The sequence below is a fragment of the Siphateles boraxobius genome, unplaced genomic scaffold (assembly GCF_051911475.1).
Source record: "Siphateles boraxobius isolate OS27281-9 unplaced genomic scaffold, OSU_SipBor_1 59, whole genome shotgun sequence".
In the NCBI taxonomy this organism is placed as follows: domain Eukaryota; kingdom Metazoa; phylum Chordata; class Actinopteri; order Cypriniformes; family Leuciscidae; genus Siphateles; species Siphateles boraxobius.
In genome coordinates, this window is record NW_027509185.1 from 584214 (window position 1) to 604904 (window position 20691).

The 20691-nt window shown below is 39.4% G+C and overlaps 1 protein-coding gene across 1 annotated transcript in view; it reads left to right on the top strand.

The window, feature by feature from the left end:
• Positions 1–20691, top strand: part of LOC143715288 (N-chimaerin-like) — a gene marked incomplete at its 3' end in the record, with an annotated part of 52556 nt that overhangs the window by 10840 nt on the left and 21025 nt on the right. The window contains exons 4-6 of the mRNA XM_077206962.1: positions 7099–7130; positions 8695–8808; positions 15794–16076. Of these exons, the coding sequence (XP_077063077.1) occupies positions 7099–7130; positions 8695–8808; positions 15794–16076 (429 nt within the window). The remainder of the gene's footprint in view (positions 1–7098; positions 7131–8694; positions 8809–15793; positions 16077–20691) is intronic.

The window sequence follows — 20691 nt, forward strand, 5'->3', positions numbered from 1 at the left end:
TGAACACACAACACATTAAACATTGAAGCAGAAGAGCATCTCTGAACACACAACACTTCAAACCTTGAAGCAGAAGAACATCTCTGAACACACAACACATTAAACATTGAAGCAGAAGAGCATCTCTGAACACACAACACTTCAAACCTTGAAGCAGAAGAGCATCTCTGAACACACAACACATCAAACATTGAAGCAGAAGATCATCTCTGAACACACAACACACCAAACCTTGAATCAGAAGAGCATCTCTGAACACACAACACACCAAACCTTGAATAAGAAGAGCATCTCTGAACACACAACACATTAAACATTGAAGCAGAAGAGCATCTCTGAACACACAACACACCAAACCTTGAAGCAGAAGAGCACCTCTGAACACACAACACATCAAACCTTGTATCAGAAGAGCATCTCTGAACACACAACACATCAAACCTTGAAGCAGAAGAGCATCTCTGAACACACAACACATCAAACCTTGAATCAGAAGAGCATCTCTGAACACACAACACATCAAACATTGAAGCAGAAGAGCATCTCTGAACACACAACACATCAAACCTTGAATCAGAAGAGCATCTCTGAACACACAACACATCAAACCTTGAACAGAAGAGCATCTCTGAACACACAACACATCAAACATTGAAGCAGAAGAGCATCTCTGAACACACAACACATCAAACCTTGAAGCAGAAGAGCATCTCTGAACACACAACACACCAAACCTTGAAGCAGAAGAGCATCTCTGAACACACAACACACCAAACCCTGAAGCAGAAGATCATCTCTGAACACTCAACACATCAAACCTTGAAGCAGAAGAGCATCTCTGAACACACAACACATCAAACCTTAAGCAGAAGAGCATCTCTGAACACACAACACACCAAACCTTGAATCAGAAGAGCATCTCTGAACACACAACACACCAAACCTTGAATCAGAAGAGCATCTCCGAACACACAACACACCAAACCTTGAATCAGAAGAGCATCTCTGAACACACAACACATCAAACCTTGAAGCAGAAGAACATCTCTGAACACACAACACATCAAACCTTGAAGCAGAAGAACATCTCTGAACACACAACACATCAAACCTTGAATCAGAAGATCATCTCTGAATACACAACACACCAAACCTTGAAGCAGAAGAGCATCTCTGAACACACAACACACCAAACCTTGAAGCAGAAGAGCATCTCTGAACACACAACACATCAAACATTGAAGCAGAAGAGCATCTCTGAACACACAACACACCAAACCTTGAAGCAGAAGATCATCTCTGAACACACAACACATCAAACCTTGAAGCAGAAGAGCATCTCTGAACACACAACACATCAAACATTGAAGCAGAAGAGCATCTCTGAACACACAACACACCAAACCTTGAAGCAGAAGATCATCTCTGAACACACAACACATCAAACCTTGAAGCAGAAGAGCATCTCTGAACACACAACACATCAAACATTGAAGCAGAAGAGCATCTCTGAACACACAACACACCAAACCTTGAAGCAGAAGAGCATCTCTGAACACACAACACTTCAAACCTTGAAGCAGAAGATCATCTCTGAACACACAACACACCAAACCTTCAAGCAGAAGAACATCTCTGAACACACAACACATCAAACATTGAAGCAGAAGATCATCTCTGAACACACAACACACCAAACCTTCAAGCAGAAGAACATCTCTGAACACACAACACATCAAACATTGAAGCAGAAGATCATCTCTGAACACACAACACATCAAACATTGAAGCAGAAAATCATCTCTGAACACACAACACACTAAACCTTGAATCAGAAGAGCATCTCTGAACACACAACACATTAAACATTGAAGCAGAAGAGCATCTCTGAACACACAACACTTCAAACCTTGAAGCAGAAGAACATCTCTGAACACACAACACATTAAACATTGAAGCAGAAGAGCATCTCTGAACACACAACACATTAAACATTGAAGCAGAAGAGCATCTCTGAACACACAACACATTAAACATTGAAGCAGAAGAGCATCTCTGAACACACAACACTTCAAACCTTGAATCAGAAGAGCATCTCTGAACACACAACACATTAAACATTGAAGCAGAAGAGCATCTCTGAACACACAACACTTCAAACCTTGAAGCAGAAGAGCATCTCTGAACACACAACACATCAAACATTGAAGCAGAAGATCATCTCTGAACACACAACACACCAAACCTTGAATCAGAAGAGCATCTCTGAACACACAACACACCAAACCTTGAATAAGAAGAGCATCTCTGAACACACAACACATTAAACATTGAAGCAGAAGAGCATCTCTGAACACACAACACACCAAACCTTGAAGCAGAAGAACATCTCTGAACACACAACACACCAAACCTTGAAGCAGAAGAGCACCTCTGAACACACAACACACCAAACCTTGAAGCAGAAGAGCATCTCTGAACACACAACACACCAAACCTTGAAGCAGAAGAGCTCCAGCAGCAGAAGACACACACCGGTGACTGTCCTGTCAGCTGAGAACAGCAAAAAGAGGTGACAATTCACACAAGCTCTGCAAAACTGGACAATAGAAGAATGAAAAAGCATCGCTTGGTCTGATGAGTCTCAGTTTCTGCTGCAACATTGAGATGGTCAGGTCAGATTTTGGTGTAAACGCATGAAAGCGTGATCATCCAGTCTTGTATCAGCGGTTCAGACGGCTGCTGGTGCTGTAATGGTGTGTTACATATTTACTTGGTACACTTTGGGCCACTAAGAACCAACTGAGCATCGTTTAAACACCACAATCTACCTGAGTATTGTTGCTGACCATCTCCATCCCTTCATGACCACAGTGTATTATCTTCTTCTGGCTCCAGCAGGATAACACAGACGTCACAAATCATCTCTAACTGGTCTCGTGATCATGACAGTGAGTTCACTAAACTCAAACGGCCTCCAGTCACCAGATCTCAGTCCAGTAGAGCAGATTTGGGATGTGGAGGAACAGGAGATTGTCATCATGGATGAGCAGCCGACAGATCTGCAGCAACTGTGTGAAAATATCATGATATCTGAGGAATGTTTCCAGCATCTTGTTGAATCTGCGCCATGAAGATCTAATGCAGTTCTGAACGCAAACGAGGGTCCAACTCTGTACTAACAAGGTACCTGATAAAGTGGCCGGTGAGTGTATGTAAAAAGTAGGAACCATTTATGATGTAAGTTTAACTCTGGTCGTTTTTTAGTGAAGAAAATATTTACAGAACAGTACATGATTTTGTTTGATTTATGAATCAGAACCACAGGTTATGTGAGAGTTAAAGAAAAGAGCCGTCGTCCTCACAGATTCTGTGGTCGTGTTGCTTTCATTCATTCTGTGTGTCCGAACCATCAAGGGTTTGATTTTTACTCCATTACCAGATTTCATTATCACTGCAGAGCGGGTTTGTGCTTTCTTGCTGTAATTGAATTATATTGCGACAAGATTCAGCTCAATCCTGATTGAGGCTTCATAGATTATCACGATTAATCAGTAACCATATTGCTTCTAATATTATTATTATTTTCTTTTTAATTATCTCATTGGCCAGATTGCTTGAACAAATGAGTTATCCAATTCATACGATAATTAGTATACTAGTCCAGATATGAGAGATCTTTTAATCCTCAATTGTCCTAAAACAATTTATACTGCATGTTATAATTTGCGACCTCAACATAGTCCAGTCCATTGATTTTGAATGCATGTTGTGAGGAAGCTGAGTGTGTGAGTGTGACCTCAGCTGTGTGTTGTAGATCTGTGTGTTGGGCTTGAGGAGCTCAGTGTGTCTCTCTCAGTGCTGGTGTGTGTTCCTGCAGAGATTTCTGTTCAGTACGACCCGTCTCTCACAGCGCTCGCCAAATCAAAGAGCCTCATCTGATATGAGGGCTTTTCGTGAACGTGTGTTCATGTGTGACGGAAGAACCAGACACTCGTTCCCTGTGTGAGAGTCTTGTGTAACTCTCTCTCAGAGGAGATTCATCTCTCACCTGTACAGTTAAGGCGCTTGTGGTGCATGATTTTAGTCCGTTTGTAACTTTTGCAAAAAAAATACTTGCACACTTAAACCTAGATCATTTGTAATGTGTTTTAAAGCTAAAGTGTGTGATTCCTCATTGACGAAGCCCTTTCTTCTAGTTCTACATCAGGGAGGCGTTTTTTGATGGACATCTGGAAATAAATGCTTTATTTCAACGATTTCTCAAAAAGAAGCAAATATCATGTACATGCAAACATGGTTTTCCTTATGCCGTTTTAGGGCTTTAACACACTCCTGTCATTGACGTTTGAGCAGTCAACATCTGGCTCAGATTGGGCTGTCAATGGTGATTCATGCATGTTAAATGCTAAATGTTTGGTGTAGCATTACCCACAGGACTAGGCTCAAACACTGTTTTTATGTTTTATTCTGGCTGAAATCGCACCAATTTTCATAATCCCCAAAAAATCTATTTAGTATAACGTGAACTGATGAATTGTGCACATTAAGAGCAGGAAAATGTATTCAAGTAAATGAGGTCGTTTTTCCTGATTTCTAAAATGGGAAAGACACAAATGTAATGAAATTAACATTATAAATGAGGTGAGAAATGAAACAATTGGCTCATTTTGCCATTGTCACCTGCTCATTGCTGATATTAGTGTTTAAAGATGCTGATAGAGAAACCCAGACAGAAATCAGACGCTCCCATTCTTCATGCAGAAAATACTGCACACTCAGCAGAGAAACACATACACAGACACACACACACACACACTCACGCACGCTCATACACACACACACACACACTCACGCACGCTCACACACACACACACACACACACTCACGCACGCTCACACACACACACACACACACACACACACACACACACACACACACACACACACACACACACACACACACTCACGCACACTCACACACATACACACACACACACTCACGCACGCTCACACACACACACTCACGCACAAACACACACACACACACACACACACACTCACGCACATGCACACAGACACACACAAACTTGTACACGCGCTCGCACACACACACACACACACACACACACACACACACACACACACACACACACACATTGATTGATTATCTCTATAGTGTTGCTGATTCCCATCATTAGCTGGTTTTATTACCCTGTCGGTCATCTCACCTACAACCCGCTTCACACACACACATAAACACACAACCCGGCTTTACAAAACACTTCTGCCTCTATTCTCATCAGGAAACGATGTTATTCCATCCCACATCCCATTTACCCAGGAACGTTCAGTCATTCACCGACTGACACTTCTGATTGTCTGCATGTTGAGTTTCATTACATTTTAAAGCTGAACTGGTTTGGTTTTGGTTTATTCCTCTCGGCTGTATATATTTCAGGGGTGTTAATGTTTTCTTTTCTTTCTGACTTTTGCATTGTGTAGCACCTTTTGTTTTGCTTATGTCATTGTTAAAAGTTCATATATTTTCCTCAGACCTTCTGCTGTATATTTTCCTGTTCTTCTGCTCTGCGTTTAAGACATGAATGTGTGTGTGTGTGTGTGAGAGAGAGAGAGAGAGAGAGAGAGAGAGTGGGGGAAGGGGGAGGATGCTTTGTGAATTGGATTCTCTGGGTCTCTGGAAGCTCGAGGTTCATCAGTTGGGAGGGTGTTGTGCTCATTTATTTGAGTTTTGGCTGATTACAGATGCTGTCATTGGATCAAGGGTTAAATGTCACCAACGAACATTTGTAGAAAACACATGACACTAAAATACTGCATTAAACATTGGTTTAACTACATAAGATGTAATATAAAACCCTGATGTATGATAAGAAAAAACAAAGAAATCTATGAAAAAGCATTCTGGGAATGTCAATTTACATTTTTGCACTGTAAATAAGGTGACTTGTTTTGTTTTTTTGTACATTCAGTTTTACTGCAAAACTTGCATGAAATGTCCCATTTACTGTTAACCAATTAATTTTTTTTTTTTTGCTGTAGCGTTTTTACAGTCTTATTCCATTAAAAATTATGATCATGATGAGTAAAGCCGTGTGTCCTGATAGATTTCAAAGTAATAAGCATAAAAATGCATGTGTATATATCTTTGAAAGAACATATATTGATTAAAAATAAATATATTTTAAATATGCATTTCTTCATTACTAAATTAATCTGATTAAAATCCAGATTAGCAGCATTTCTTACAGTATATGGCTGTCTGAAATACTGGCCAGTTGTGGCATTCTGTCAAATATTTTTGTATCCCTCATTAACAAACCGACATCATTTTAATATCCCACATTTTTTAAGTGGGATATTAAAATTATGTCTGCTGGTTAAAGAGGGATTGCTGGTTGTCAGTAACTCCGAAACCCGTGGAGTAAGTCAGTAAAATGACCCTGTCAACATCAGGGCCAGACGGTCTTCATTGGCATGATGTTGCTGGTGTTTTCATAAATTTTATAAATTGTTCCTTGAATTATACACACATTTCAAAGATCTCATAATTAACCCACAGGCCATCTGAGCAGAATTCACACTCTATTGCTATTATGACATCCCATTAAATACAAATAAAGGCCTATATATAATTCATATTAGAATAAGATGAAGTTTTGACTTCAGTTTCTTTATTTGATTTTCCTGTGAATTATTCAATTAAATAGTCACAATGCATAAATTTACATAGAATATTGGATTTCGTATTTTAGATTCATGGCACCTTTTCCATAGACATAAATTATTAAAAATGATATCAGCTGTATTTTACATATTCTGCGAAAGCGACTGGGATAAGTTTACCCGAGGGCTTCTGCCCCTGGCCGGGGGTCAACTTACCCCAGTAGTGGAGTGAGACACCCCTGTTTATGCACACTTCTTCCCTATATTCCACGATATTTCAAATGATGGAAATCTCTTATAATACTTAAGACTATACTGTTCTCCAAGTCTATGTGTGTTCCTGAGATTTTGATAAAGTATTTTGATTAAATTAATAACTTTTAGTAATGATATCTTTCTGTTGACTTTGCAGGTGGAGAATCGGCCCAAATACTACGGAAGAGAGTGAGTTTCATTAGACGCATTACTGAACCAGTTGGGATTCTACTGTACATGAATCCACAGTTGCATATTTGAATGTATATGCTATCGATATCCTATTTAAAGGCACAGTAAGCGATTTCTGAGAAACTCTGTTTACAGTGGATCAGAACGAGTAGCACAACACTTTTGTCAATCAGCAGTACACGGGGTGTGTCCACTCGTGATGGGGGAGGAGAGAGAGTGAGCCAATCAGCAGTACGGGGTGTGTCCACTCATGAAGGGGGAGGAGAGAGAGTGAGCCAATCAGCAGTACGGGGTGTGTCCACTCATGAAGGGGGAGGAGAGAGTGAGCCAATTAGCAGCAGGGACGTGTCTACTCGTGATGGGGGAGGAGAGATTGAGCCAATCAGCAGCAGGGGTGTTTCCACTCATGAAGAGGGAAGAGAGATTGAGCCAATCAGCAGCAGGGGCGTGTCTACTCATGATAGGGGAGGAGAGATTGAGCCAATCAGCAGCAGGGGTGTTTCCACTCATGATGGGGGAGGAGAGAGAGTGAGCCAATCAACAGCAGGGGCGTGTCCACTCATGATGGGGGAGGAGAGAGATTGAGCCAATCAACAGCAGGGGCGTGTCCACTCATGATGGGGGAGGAGAGAGAGTGAGCCAATCAACAGCAGGGGCGTGTCCACTCATGATGGGGGAGGAGAGAGAGTGAGCCAATCAACAGCAGGGGCGTGTCCACTCATAATGGGGGAGGAGAGAGAGTGAGCCAATCAACAGCAGGGGCGTGTCCACTCATGGTGGGGGAGGAGAGAGTAAGCCAATCAACAGCAGGGGCGTGTCCACTCATGGTGGGGGAGGAAAGTTTGAGCCAATCAGAAGTAGGGGCATATCCATTAATGGTGTGGGGAGGCGAGAGAGTGAGCCAATCAGCAGCAGGTGCGTGTTCACTCATGGTGGGGGAGGGGAGAGTGAGCAATTCAGCAGTAGGGAGGTGTCCACTCATGATGGGGGAGGAGAGATTGAGCAAAATAGCAGTAGGGGCGTCCACTCATGAAGGGGGAGGAGAAAGTGAGCCAATTAGTAGCAGGGGTGTGTCCACTCATGATGGGGGAGGAGAGAGAGTGAGCCAATCACCAGTAGGGGCGTGTCCACTCAAGAAGGAGGAGGAGAGAGTGAGCCAATCAGCAGTAAGGGCGTGTCCACTCAAGGAGGAGGAGGAGGAGTGAGTGAGCCAATCAGCAGTAGGGGCGTGTCCACTCAAGAAGGAGGAGGAGAGAGTGAGCCAATCAGCAGTAGGGGTGTGTCCACTCATGAAGGGGGAGGAGATAGAGAGCAAGAGGAGGATTTGAAGAAAGATTGTTGAAAGAGAGATGGCTGAGAGAGTTCAATAGAACAGTATTTATTTGAAAATACATTTTTGTAACATTTACTGTCACTTATTATCAATGTATGCATCCTTGCTAAATAAAATATGAATTCATAAAACTTTTGAACAGTAGTGTATTTTTCCTATTTAAAGCAAATTTGGTTTGAGCTCTAATGTGCTATTTTAGTAATACTCTCTGTCTGGTTTGCTGTGAAGGTATCATGGGATGATCTCCAGAGAGGAAGCTGACCAACTGCTCAGTGTGGCCGAAGGAAGTTATCTGATCCGGGAGAGCCAGAGACAGCCGGGCACATACACTTTAGCTCTGCGGTACGCCGACCTTCAACTTTGACCTTTGACCCTTTGGTCTCAAACCTAGAGCTTCACTCTTTCTCCAGTCTAACTCCCGTGTCTTGGCCCATGTGTGTTTGTCTTATTTTACCTCTGGCTGATGTGTGATCAGTGTAGTTAAATCATCACTCCTAATCTGTTTTAGCTATTCACAGAACACACACACGCTGATTTGTTTGGACGTAGAGCTGCTCAGTGGACATTTCTGATGGGAAAATGGGTTTGAGAAATGTTTCTGGGTTAGTTCACCTTAAAATGAAAATTCTGTCATCATTTACCCGCCCTCGTGTCGTTCCAAACCCGTAAGACCTTCGTTCATCTTCGGAACACAAATGAAGATCTTTTTGATGAAATCCGAGAGCTTTCTATCCTTCCATAGAGATCCAATGCAACTTCCACTTTCAAGCCCCAGAAAGATAGTAAAGACATCATTAAAGTAATCCATGAGATCCAGTGGTTTAACCTTAATTTTATAAAATGACACAAGTGCTTTGTTTACACAAAAAATACATTATTTACCTACTGTTCTTTTGAACTTTTTATTCATCAAATAATCCTGAAAAAGTATCACAGTTTCCACAGAAATATGAAGTAGCAAAACTGTTTTCAACATTGATGAGATTCATCATATTATACTGATTTCTGAAGGATCACGTGACACTGAAGACTCGAGTAATGATGCTGAAAATTCAGCTTTGATCACAGGAATAAATTGCATTTGACTTTATATTCACATAGAAAATTTTTATTTTATATTGTAATAATATTTCACAATTTTACAGTTAGTATTTATGATCAAATAAATGGAGCCTTGGTGACCAGAAGAGACTTCTCTCCAAAAACATTACAAAGTCACATTTTTGATTTGTATAGGTTAGGGTTTCAACAACTAATCTATAAAATCGATTATTATTGATAATGAAATAATTGACAACGAATTTTATTAACGATGAGTCATGGCTGGCCGCTGTGCTTGGAAACCATCAGCCAGCCACGTCGCTTTACAGTAGTGAATAACCCATTTCTAAGGACAATTTTTTAGTAATGTTTCGTTTTTTGTTCCGATTAATTGATTAATAAATAAATAAATCAACAGATTAATCGATTATCAAAATAATCGTTAGTTGCAGCCACTGATCTATATAGAATGACTGGTAGCTCATGACGTCATAAACAGTGAAGCCACCGCGCCGCCATATTGGTATTCCCTAGTGAGCTCAGGCGTTCTATTGAATCAATAGGAAATTGTATGATTTGACTGAGAAAACATTGCCTAAGGAGACACAGTTTTAAAATCTAAAGTCTCCATGTACATTCTTACCACTCAAACACCCTAAGCATTTAAATGGATATTTGTTTAAAGTCGAAATTTTTTCCTGCTTATTAAAAATTGCATTACATTAAGATGTAGCTAAATCTACTGTACAACAGTAGGCAAATATAATTATTTCAGTCAATTTCTTCAAGCTAAACCGAACTTTTATTTTGACGGGTTGCCGTGAATCTTTGACTTTCTGTGTGTGTTATGATATGACGATAGTTTTTCTCAAATGAAGCGGTAAAATGCTCATGAAGTGACGCTCAGATCGGCTCTGGAGAGGAAGTTCATCATGTCCTCATATCGTGAGGCAGCAGAGACTGAAACCTGCGCGAGCGTCACGAGTGCTTCTGTGTGTGTTTGTGTGTGTGGTAAATTGAACCGTGCGTCTGCGCCATTCATTCCCACAGAGACAAGCAGAACATGCAGGGTTAATAGCCAAGTTTTTTTCGGTTTAATATTCACAGACACTAGTATAATACATCGTGGTATAGGCTACATTGGCTTAAGTGCTCCTAGTAAAAAAGTTAGTGATGAGCCTCGCACTTAGATAAACACTGAAGCGATTGAAAGCAGCTATTAGTGGGTACCGAGAATATAATTTACCCAGTACTGCAGAAATGCTGGTATCGTCCCATTTTCAAAATTTCAGTACCGACTTGGTAACTTACCGAAGTAACATTACCGGTTCTTTTGACAACACTAGTAGAAGAATTAAGTTACTCTTGCCTCGGAGAAAACAACACAGGAATAGCGACAATTGTACATATAAATTACTACTTATAGGGCTTGAATTACAACCTGTGGGCAGTTTTTCTAAATCCTTTTGTGAACGTCGTTTTACACTTGTATGCAGCACAGCGGGTCATCTTAAAAGTACCGTCGAAGCTCGAAGCTGGAGCCTCTGCTGGTAGGGAATCGTAAGATGGCCGCTCGAACACTTCCGGTGGCTTCACTGTCTGATGGCAGTTTAGAACGTCATGAGCTATCCTGTCATTCTATATAGATCAGTGGTTGCAGCCCTAGTATAGTTTATGTAAATGTTAGTGAGAATTTTACTGTAAAAATGTTAGAGGACTTTTGTTCTTATTGTAAGTGTGTGTGTTTGTGTATAGGTTTGGCAATACTTGTGAGGGCCAAATGTCCTCACTTGTATAGTGAAATATCATGACAACCCTGACTAGTGAGGACATACTAGTCCTTATTAGTTAAAAAGGCTTATAAATCGTCCGAAACGTTTTTTTTTAATTTTTTTATTTGAATCTAGTGTTTTTCACATGTTTTTGTAATGGTAGGTCTAGGGGTTAAGCCATTAACCTGATATTAAATCAATGGAAGTCTTTGCAATGTCCTCCTCAAATATAGTGAAATAGGTGTGTGTGTGTGTGTGTGTGTGTGTGTGTGTGTGTGTGTGTGTGTGTGTGTGTGTGTGTGTGTGTGTGTGTGTGTGTGTGTGTGTGTGTGTGTGTGTTTTTGTGTGTGTGTGTGTGTGTGTGTGTGTGTGTGTGTGTGTGTGCATGCGTGCCGGCCGCACTAGACACAAAAAGTCTAGAGATAATCCCTTTAATCTGCTCACTTGAGCAGACGGACACACACTGCTACACGCTGCACGCGGCTGCTTTCCAGTCCAAACAAACACACACACTCTCTCTCTCTCTATCTCTCTCTCTCTGACTCTCTCTCTCTCTCATCCGCTCGTCCTCAGGCATGTGATTCCTCAGAGAAAGCATCTGTTGTGTCCTGTGCACAAAACCTTTAACATCAAACAGCTCTGTTGCCATCAGGCTTTAATGACATTAGCCTTTGTGCATATGCTAGTGTGTGTATCTGTGTGTGTGGTGCGTCTGTTTCCATGCGTGAGTCAAGAAGCCATACAAACCTCTAACGGTGTGTGTTTCTGATATGAACTCCTTGTTGTGCGTATCTGTAACCGTTTCCAGATCCGCCTGTGTGCATCTGATTTTGGGTGTGTGTGTGTGTGTGTGTGTGTGTGTCTCTCTGGGAACTCAAACAGGAAGCTCATGCATTATAAAACCTCAGCTGTCCTGTCATTTCCAGTGGCTCAAAACAGCATTACCATCTCTGATCATGTTACAATCAATAGATTGTCAACCTGCAGTTTTCAAATACTGTTATTTATTGTATTGTTTCAAATACAAATATTTAAATTAATAGGAAAAATGTTTCTAAGACAATGTTAATGTTGATTTTGTTGTCTGATTATCATATAGTATGTATCAATTGTGTCTGAGATGTGTGTGCACTCACTGTAAACCCAAAAGGTTAGTTTATTCCAATCACTAGTACTGGGCTGTTTTGCGTTTGAAGTGGGTTATTCTTATGCTGTTGACATTGAAATGATGCATGCGTTTCTCTGAGGGTTAAAGTCCTCGATAAAAATAACTGAGATGCTGAAAAACACTTATCATGAGCTGAATGTGTTTAAATGAGCACAGCGACGTGCTTTTCTGAAATGGTAGGGTATTAGGGCTACATAATATCTAGAAATTATCGAAATATCGCAAATGAACATTTCGCGATGTGCAAAACGCAACGACTTGTGATAACTGCATGTTTTTAATACTCCAAAATATTATCAGAAGTCCAGGTTTTAGGTCGACACAGAGAGTAGAAAGTAGACTGGATGCATGACTTTTACATACGTGTGACATGCTTAATGTTATTACGCGCAATAAGCAAAGTACTCGTGACGTGCACACAGAAAGCCGCCTCTCAGACACCGCATGATCCTGAATTCAGTTCTCTTCCACAGCTTATATGGCCAAACACACAAAATTATGTCAAAATACCTATCTTGGTGAGTATTCACGTAATCGAGTCAGTTTTGTCTTTAGTGGAGTAAACAGTTGGAAAGCAAGCCAGTGTGTAACAGTATATCGGATCCTTGCTGATCTTAAAGTGACAGCAGCCTAATAAACCTGCTTCTGTTTGTGTGCTTAATGTTAATCAAAGAGAAAAGCACTCGCTGCTCTTGACTGAATAACTTTTGTAGCTTTAATAAGAATCAGTATATGTTTCATTCATAGAGTGAAGGCCAAGCAGTGTTTTTACGTTTTTACGTTTTATTTAATTTCTGTTGTTAAATAAACCTAATGTAGCTCTACCTGAAACCCTAAACCCCTGTTTACACTGACGTTAAAATGACAAGTAAAACACTGCTGTTCACTTTCAGAAGTTGTAGGCATGCTTTCTTCTCACAAAAATAATGTGAAACATGTATGTTGGTTTTATAATTTTCAGTTTTTAAATATAATTAACATTTATTTCACACTTAAAGGGCACCTATTATGCAAAATTCACTTTTACATGCTGTTTGAACATAAATGTGTGTTGGCAGTGTGTGAGCAAAACCACCCTAGTATGATAAAAATGCACCCAGTGTTTTTTTTACAATCTCAATAATTCATATGCACTCTCTCAGAATGAGCTGTTCTAAGATTCAGCTTTTTGTGACGTAGAACGTGGGAAAGGGGTTTGATTGACAGTGTGGTTGGTGGTTGGTACCTCCCTCGGTGATCTGATCCTCCATTGTTGTTTCAACGACAGCCGGACCGATGTTCTGAAGATTTGTGCTGCCTTCTAGAAAATGCCTCCTAAGAAAAATAAGTGTTTTGTTGTGGGCTGTAATACTTTGCATAGTTGTTTGCACTTGCTTCCGACATCAGAGCCACTGAAAACGCAGTGGGTGGATTTTATTTATGAAGGAAATGCGCCTCTTACACTCCCGAAGTACGTTTATGTTTGCTCAAATCACTTTGAGAGTGACTGTTTTTTGAACGGCGGTCAATTCAAAGCAGGTCTTGCTACAAAATTAATCCTCAAGGGTGGATCGTTGCTTAGTGTTCGCGATCCAACGACAATTCCTGAAGAAGTAAGTGTATTTTATGATTTCTGAGGTAACGTTAATAGTCATCGACAACAAATGTTGTTGTCGTCGTCGTATGATTTATGTAATTTAAACCTTTTAAATAACCACACGTTTTCATATGTTTTTTAAGATATTGTTATTATCGGTATTTGTGTTTGTGTTTTCAAACATTTGCGTCAACGTTATCACAGTTTGTGTGTGTCTGTGTGTGTGTTGCACAGCGATGACAACGCAATGAGTTCATAAATGTATCAAATAACAATTCCGAGACATCCTGGTACATTCTCGATCGTGTTTCTTCAGCCGGAGTCTCTTCGTCATCTGGGTCGGACTCTGGTTCAAACATACGGCCGAATGCCATACACAATTGCGGGTCTATCACTCTCGGCCATTATGGTTCTACCGACTGTTAATTGCCATAGTTATGCAAGTTACGCCCACATCCAGCGGCAGGGTGGGGATTAGCAGCTCATTTGCATTTAAGGTCGTCTGCCTCAAAACAGCTTGTTTCAAAATAGGCCCCAAAAATGACACATTCAAATGGCTATAATAAATTAACTGGGGGGTATTTTGTGCTGAAACTTCACAAATACATTCTGGGGACACCCAAGACCAATATTACATCTTGTAAAAAGGGTCATAATAGGTGCCCTTTAAAGCATTATCGTATTGCATATCAAATATTGCATAATTTAACAAGTTATCGCATGAAGCATTTTTCTTCAATATCGGCAGACCTACAGGGTATATATTTATTTAATTAAATGGCAGGTTTTTTATGATATGACTGCTATGACTGATATCCAAAAGTCCCTGATATACTTTAAGCGAATTCAAGGTGACGCCATTTTGAACAGAATCAGGCCAAGACAAGATTTGTTTGGAGATCGTTTTGGGAATTTGAAACGGCTTGCCAAAGTGAACTTCCCAGAAAAGTTTGCAATAAGTGTGTGTGGCTCTAAGGCTCCGCCTTTTTTGACGAAAACATTTCTCATGTTCATTTCTTCATTCGGTCGAGGTCAGGCATTCACGAGTAAAACATGAACAACACACTTTAAAGGACTGGTGCTTTATAGTAGAAGATGAAGTTGTAATTTTTGTTATGCATTTATTTATTATTTATATATTTATCTAAATGTGTCAGTAAGTTTGTTAACAGTATATGGCTGATCAGGTATTTCAAACTAACCAAAGAATGATACAACTTCACTTTTAGTATATTGGGTCCTTAGTTATTGACTAAACTAAACTGGTATTAGAAAATAAAGCACAGGTTTGTTGCAAAAGTCTATAGATGCATTTTAGGACGAAATACTATGATAAACATGTAAAATAGACGTTTAAATGTGTGTATTGGTGTGAAGTAAACTGGATTTGTGTGTGTGTGTGTGTGTGTGTGTGTGTGTGTGTGTGTGTGTGTGTGTGTGTGTGTGTGTGTGTGTGTGTGTGTGTGTGTGTGTGTGTGTGTGTGTGTGTGTGTGTGTGTGTGTGTGTGTGTGTGTGTGTGTGTGTGTGTGTGTGTGTGTGTGTGTGTGTGTGTGTGTGTGTGTGTGTAAGAAAAGTATCCGGTCTTGGTATTGATCCACATATGAGCTCTTCGCCCTCATAACTACTACAAGTACAGGAAGCTGATACAACCATAGATGTTCTGTGTGTGTGTGTCATCTTCATTCATCATTTCTCTCTGGATCACCTCACAGCTGTGTGTTACAGCACTCGGGTCCAACACACGCTCATTTCCTCTTTCTCTCTTTCAGCTTTGGGAATCAGACCCGAAATTTCCGTCTCTTTTACGATGGGAAGCATTTTGTGGGGGAGAAACGCTTCGAGTCGATCCACGACCTGGTGACGGACGGTCTGATCACGCTGTACATCGAGACCAAAGCAGCCGAATACATATCTAAGATGACCATCAACCCCATCTACGAGCACGTGGGCTACACCACCCTGAACCGCGAGCCGGCGCTGAAGAAAGCGCTGCCCGTCTGCAGAGACATTCCTGACGGGAAAGAGACACCCGGAGACGAGCTGGAGGAGAGGGTGAGATTGCAATTACCCAGCATGCCTCAGTGTTTTTGTCTGCTCTTCTACAGACTACAGTCGACTGTGATGAGATTTCATGAGTTTTGCCCTCAGATGACCTCAAGTCTCAAACATATGTGTAACTAGGGTGAAGAGTTCAGTTACAGCATTTATGAATATGAATTCTGGGTGGAATATATGATCCCTGAGTGCCACCTCGGTTTTGTGCACCACACTGGCTCCGAATGTATTTCTTAGTTTACTTGTATTTGTTGTTTTCCGAATGTTTAGGTTTGTTTTGTTTTTTTGCCAGAGTTGGCTGTGAAGGTCATTTGCATCTGCAGTTCCTAGCCAGGATGATGTTATGTAAAAGTACAAAAAAATCAATAAGACAATACAATTTACAAAACATAAAAAAGAAGTACATACTGTAGGTGCAACGATTAATCGCGATTAATCGCATCCAAAATAAAAGTTTGTTTAAATAATGTATATGTGTGTACTGTGTATCATTATTTTGTATATAAAATATTTATATTTATATGTAATATAAATTATCTACTGTATAAATACATAATAAAAATGCCAATATTTTTCAAAAATATACATGCATGTGTATGTATTTTTATTTACAAAATAATTATATACAGTACACGCATATATATGTGACCCTGGACCACAAAAACCAGTCACAAGGGTACATTTTTTTGAAATTGAGATGTACACATCATCTGAAAGCCAGATAAATACGCTTTCCATTGATGTATGGTCTGTTAAGATAGGATAATATTTGGCCGAGATACAATTATTTGAAAATCTGGAATCTGAGGGTGCAAAGAAATCTAAATATTGAGGAAATCGCCTTTAAAGTCGTCCTTTTCTGTTGGCGATTGAGCTGCATCCACTCGCAAAATTACATTTTTGATATATTTAAGGTAGGAAATTTGCAAAATATCTTCATGGATTATGATCTTTACTTAAAGCAACACTAAGTAAGATTTTTTACCTTGATAAAATAATGTTTCCAAAATCGTTTCAGTGGTTCATCGATTCGTGACATGGTGAAATGCACTTATGCCACAGCTTTGCGGTCCTTTATCTGATATATCCTTGCTATGTAAGATTATCAGATCGGGTTCGCGTTTCTGTAGTTCTAATGAGACATAAGAAAAGTACTAATTTGACTTTCTTTATGGCAAGCGTTAATGGGTAATGGCGGTAATGGACAATTCCGCTTCCAACCTGTAGGGCGACCGCAGAGGAAAGGTTCCTTGGTTTTAAATCATAAAATATATCCGATTGATATATCTTTAATATCCGATTGATTTTTGACATGAATGAAAAATCAATCAGTTTGACCCATGCAATGTTTTGTTGGCTATTGCCACAAATATACCCATGCGACTTATGATTGGTTTTGTGGCCCAGGGTCACATATATTATATAAACACAAACATTTATTTTGGATGCGATTAATCATTGCACAGCCCAATTACATACCATAAATTACATTATATATTCCATATAAAAGTCCAGATCAGTGAAAAAAAGCATATCCTGAGAAAAATGTTGTGCTTTGTGGCTGTGCTCTGCTCTTTTTGACGTGATTTTTTTTTTTTTTAACTAAACTTGAGCTATATTTTATTATGCTGAAGGACAGCCTCAATATTTGCTATTAGTCCAACTATAGTCAAGATAATCTCCCTGTTTTATATAACAGTCGTCTACACTACATATGATTAATCAATAGTAGTTAACCACATTTAAGCTATCTAAGTGGCCAATTTTAGATTTTATACACATGCTTAAGGCCTATTTAAACTTTTACTGTTAAGAAGTGTGAGGGCAGAACGATTTTTGTTCTTGAAAGAAATTAAAACCTTTATTTCGCAAGTATGCATTAAAATGATAATTCGAAATTGACAGTAAACACATTTATAATGTTACAAAAGATTTATAATTTAAAAAAATGCGGGGGGTTCTATTCTTTAATTAAAGAATCCCGGAAAAGGGATCATGGTTTCCACAAAAATATTAAGCAGCAAAATCATCGTTTTTTGCCATCACAGTAATATATTCAAATAGAAAATAGGTATTTTAAATTGTAATAATATTTCACAATATCACTGAATTCTCATCAAATAAATGCAGCCTTTGTGAGCAGAAGAGAGTCCTACATTATAATATACCAATATGTATTAACTGTGATTATTTATTAACTCTTTCCCTGCCAGCGTTTTGAAAAAAGTTGCTGGCATTTTTGATAATTTTCACAAAATTTCTTGGCCCCCAATATATCAAAAGAAACATCTGCTTTTAAACAACAACAACAACAAACGTTTTATTCTACTGTCATGCATTCTTTTTTTATCAACACTTGAATGTGGGTAAGTTTCATAAAAAAAGCAACACTTTGAACAAAAAACGGAGAAATTTTTTGTTTTTGTCAAAGACTACAAAGTGCATAAGCAATGCTTTTATCGCTTGTTTTAGCGATCTGAATTCATTTTTGCCATCAAATAAATAAATAACAATTTTCAGCATCACTTTTTGTGTTGCTTGTCTGTGAATCTGTGATCCTGAAATATTTCCTTTTTAGGAAAATAAAAGGAAAGAAGCCTGTGATTCAGTATGTAATGCTGTTAATATGTGGAGAATATTTACCTTGGATAATATTTGGAATTAAGATAATATTTCTTTAATATTTGGAATCATCAACATCTTGAAGAGTGTTTGCGGTTTATTGGGTGCGAGTGATGAAAGAACTGCTGTCATGGTGACCAGACAAGTCCTTCTGTCCATATAAATGGCAGAATGGCCAAAAGCAAAGTTAAGTAGTAAAACTAAATTGCACTTAAAGGAGAGTTTGGGCTACCAGTTTGAGAACAATCATGAATTTTCGGAAATGTCAGACTTCCAGCAGGTGTGTGTGTGTGTGTGTGTGTGTGTGTGTGTGTGTGTGTGTGTGTGTGTGTGTGTGTGTGTGTGTGTGTGTGTGTGTGTGTGTGTGTGTGTGTGTGTGTGTGTGTGTGTGTGTGTGTGTGTGTGAATTGTCCTGCTGTACAGATGTGATTGATGTTGAGTTAATGAGCAGCTGACAGATGCACACAGTCAATTTATCTCCACATTAATTCATGCATGTAATCAGATAATCAGTGCTGATTTAAACGTGCCGTAATTACTCCTCGCTGAGGCTCAAGCTGTTCACAAACAATGGCTGGAAAAGGCATTTTCAAGGGTATAAATATTATGCTGACTGTATTTGCGTATGAATCTGATATGTGATGGTCCGTGTTGGGCGCAGTGTGTTTTGTGGCTCTGTCTGTTCAGTGTAAGCGTATCCAGAGCAGGAAGGAGATACACACACACACACATCTTCAGCAGATCTAATATCAGCGGTGTGTTGCAGTGACACACACTGAGATCCTGTTGTTGTCAATGCTGTAGATCAGCAACACACAGTCTTTGGTAATACGTCAGCTCAGTTGATCTGAGTTACTGAATCCAGTTTTTTACCCACAAGTCTTGTTGTTCATAACAGAATAATCATAAGCTGAAAGCGTTATCAGAGTATCTCCATATCAGCTGATGTTGTGTAACGTGGCCTGGTTCCTCATGGTGGCCTGTGGCAGTTCAGGCTAGAGAGACGCTGTGTCTCGGTTGCTTCAGGACATTAAGAGTGTGTTTCATGGACACTTATGTAAGATGGGGTTATTCTGTTGGATGCACTTTCATAACAAGCAATTTTCTATCTTTGCAAGTCTCGTCTGTTATTAGTTTTAGTGGTTTAGGATGAATTTTTACCGCTGTGTTTGAGTCGTTGCATGCATGTTTTATCCCTCTTTTCCATCTGACTTTAATCACAAAGTAAACCGAAGTTTTTACGCCAATGTACGACAAATTGAATCATTGGCGTAGTGCACACATACACAAGCTGACAGGTTTTTCAAACTGCATTTACTCTGAATGCTCTGCTCGTATGCGCATTTATTTTGTTTGCAGTGGTTAGTTTGTCCACAAGGTGGCAACACTTGAGATGTGGCAGAACAACAACAACGAACTGCTGAAGACACGACAACGGGACGGCCATGTTGACTAATGCTTACGTGAAGGAGTTAAAAGATGCATGCAAATTTTACACTGTGAAAAATGATCATGATTTTAACGGTAAAAGACAGTTTCCGAACTATATACGGTGAATCTAGCTGTACATTTAATGTAATTTTACTATAAAATACCGTTAAATGTTCAGTTTTTGGAATTGAAAAAGAACAAGTCCTTGTGTAATTTACAGTGAAAAAACGAAAATTTACATTGAATTATTTTTGTTGAAATAACAGTTTCTTCATAGTTTTTCTTAGTTTTTCTCGAATCACTTATATACATTAGAATGTGATGTTACATCTAATGTTGTTCAACCAATATTTATTACATTTTTTAAAGTTCACGTATGTTACCATGTTGGTGTTTAGTGTTTGTGTGAATGACAATATGCACCTTATATATTATATTGTCCTTCTCAGCTTGTGGAAAAGCAGCTTGTGATGAGCTTTGATTCTCCACTGTGTTTGGTGGGTTGTCAGTGTATTACAAAGCTTCAAAACAGATATTAGTATGTCAGTAGGTTGCTAAA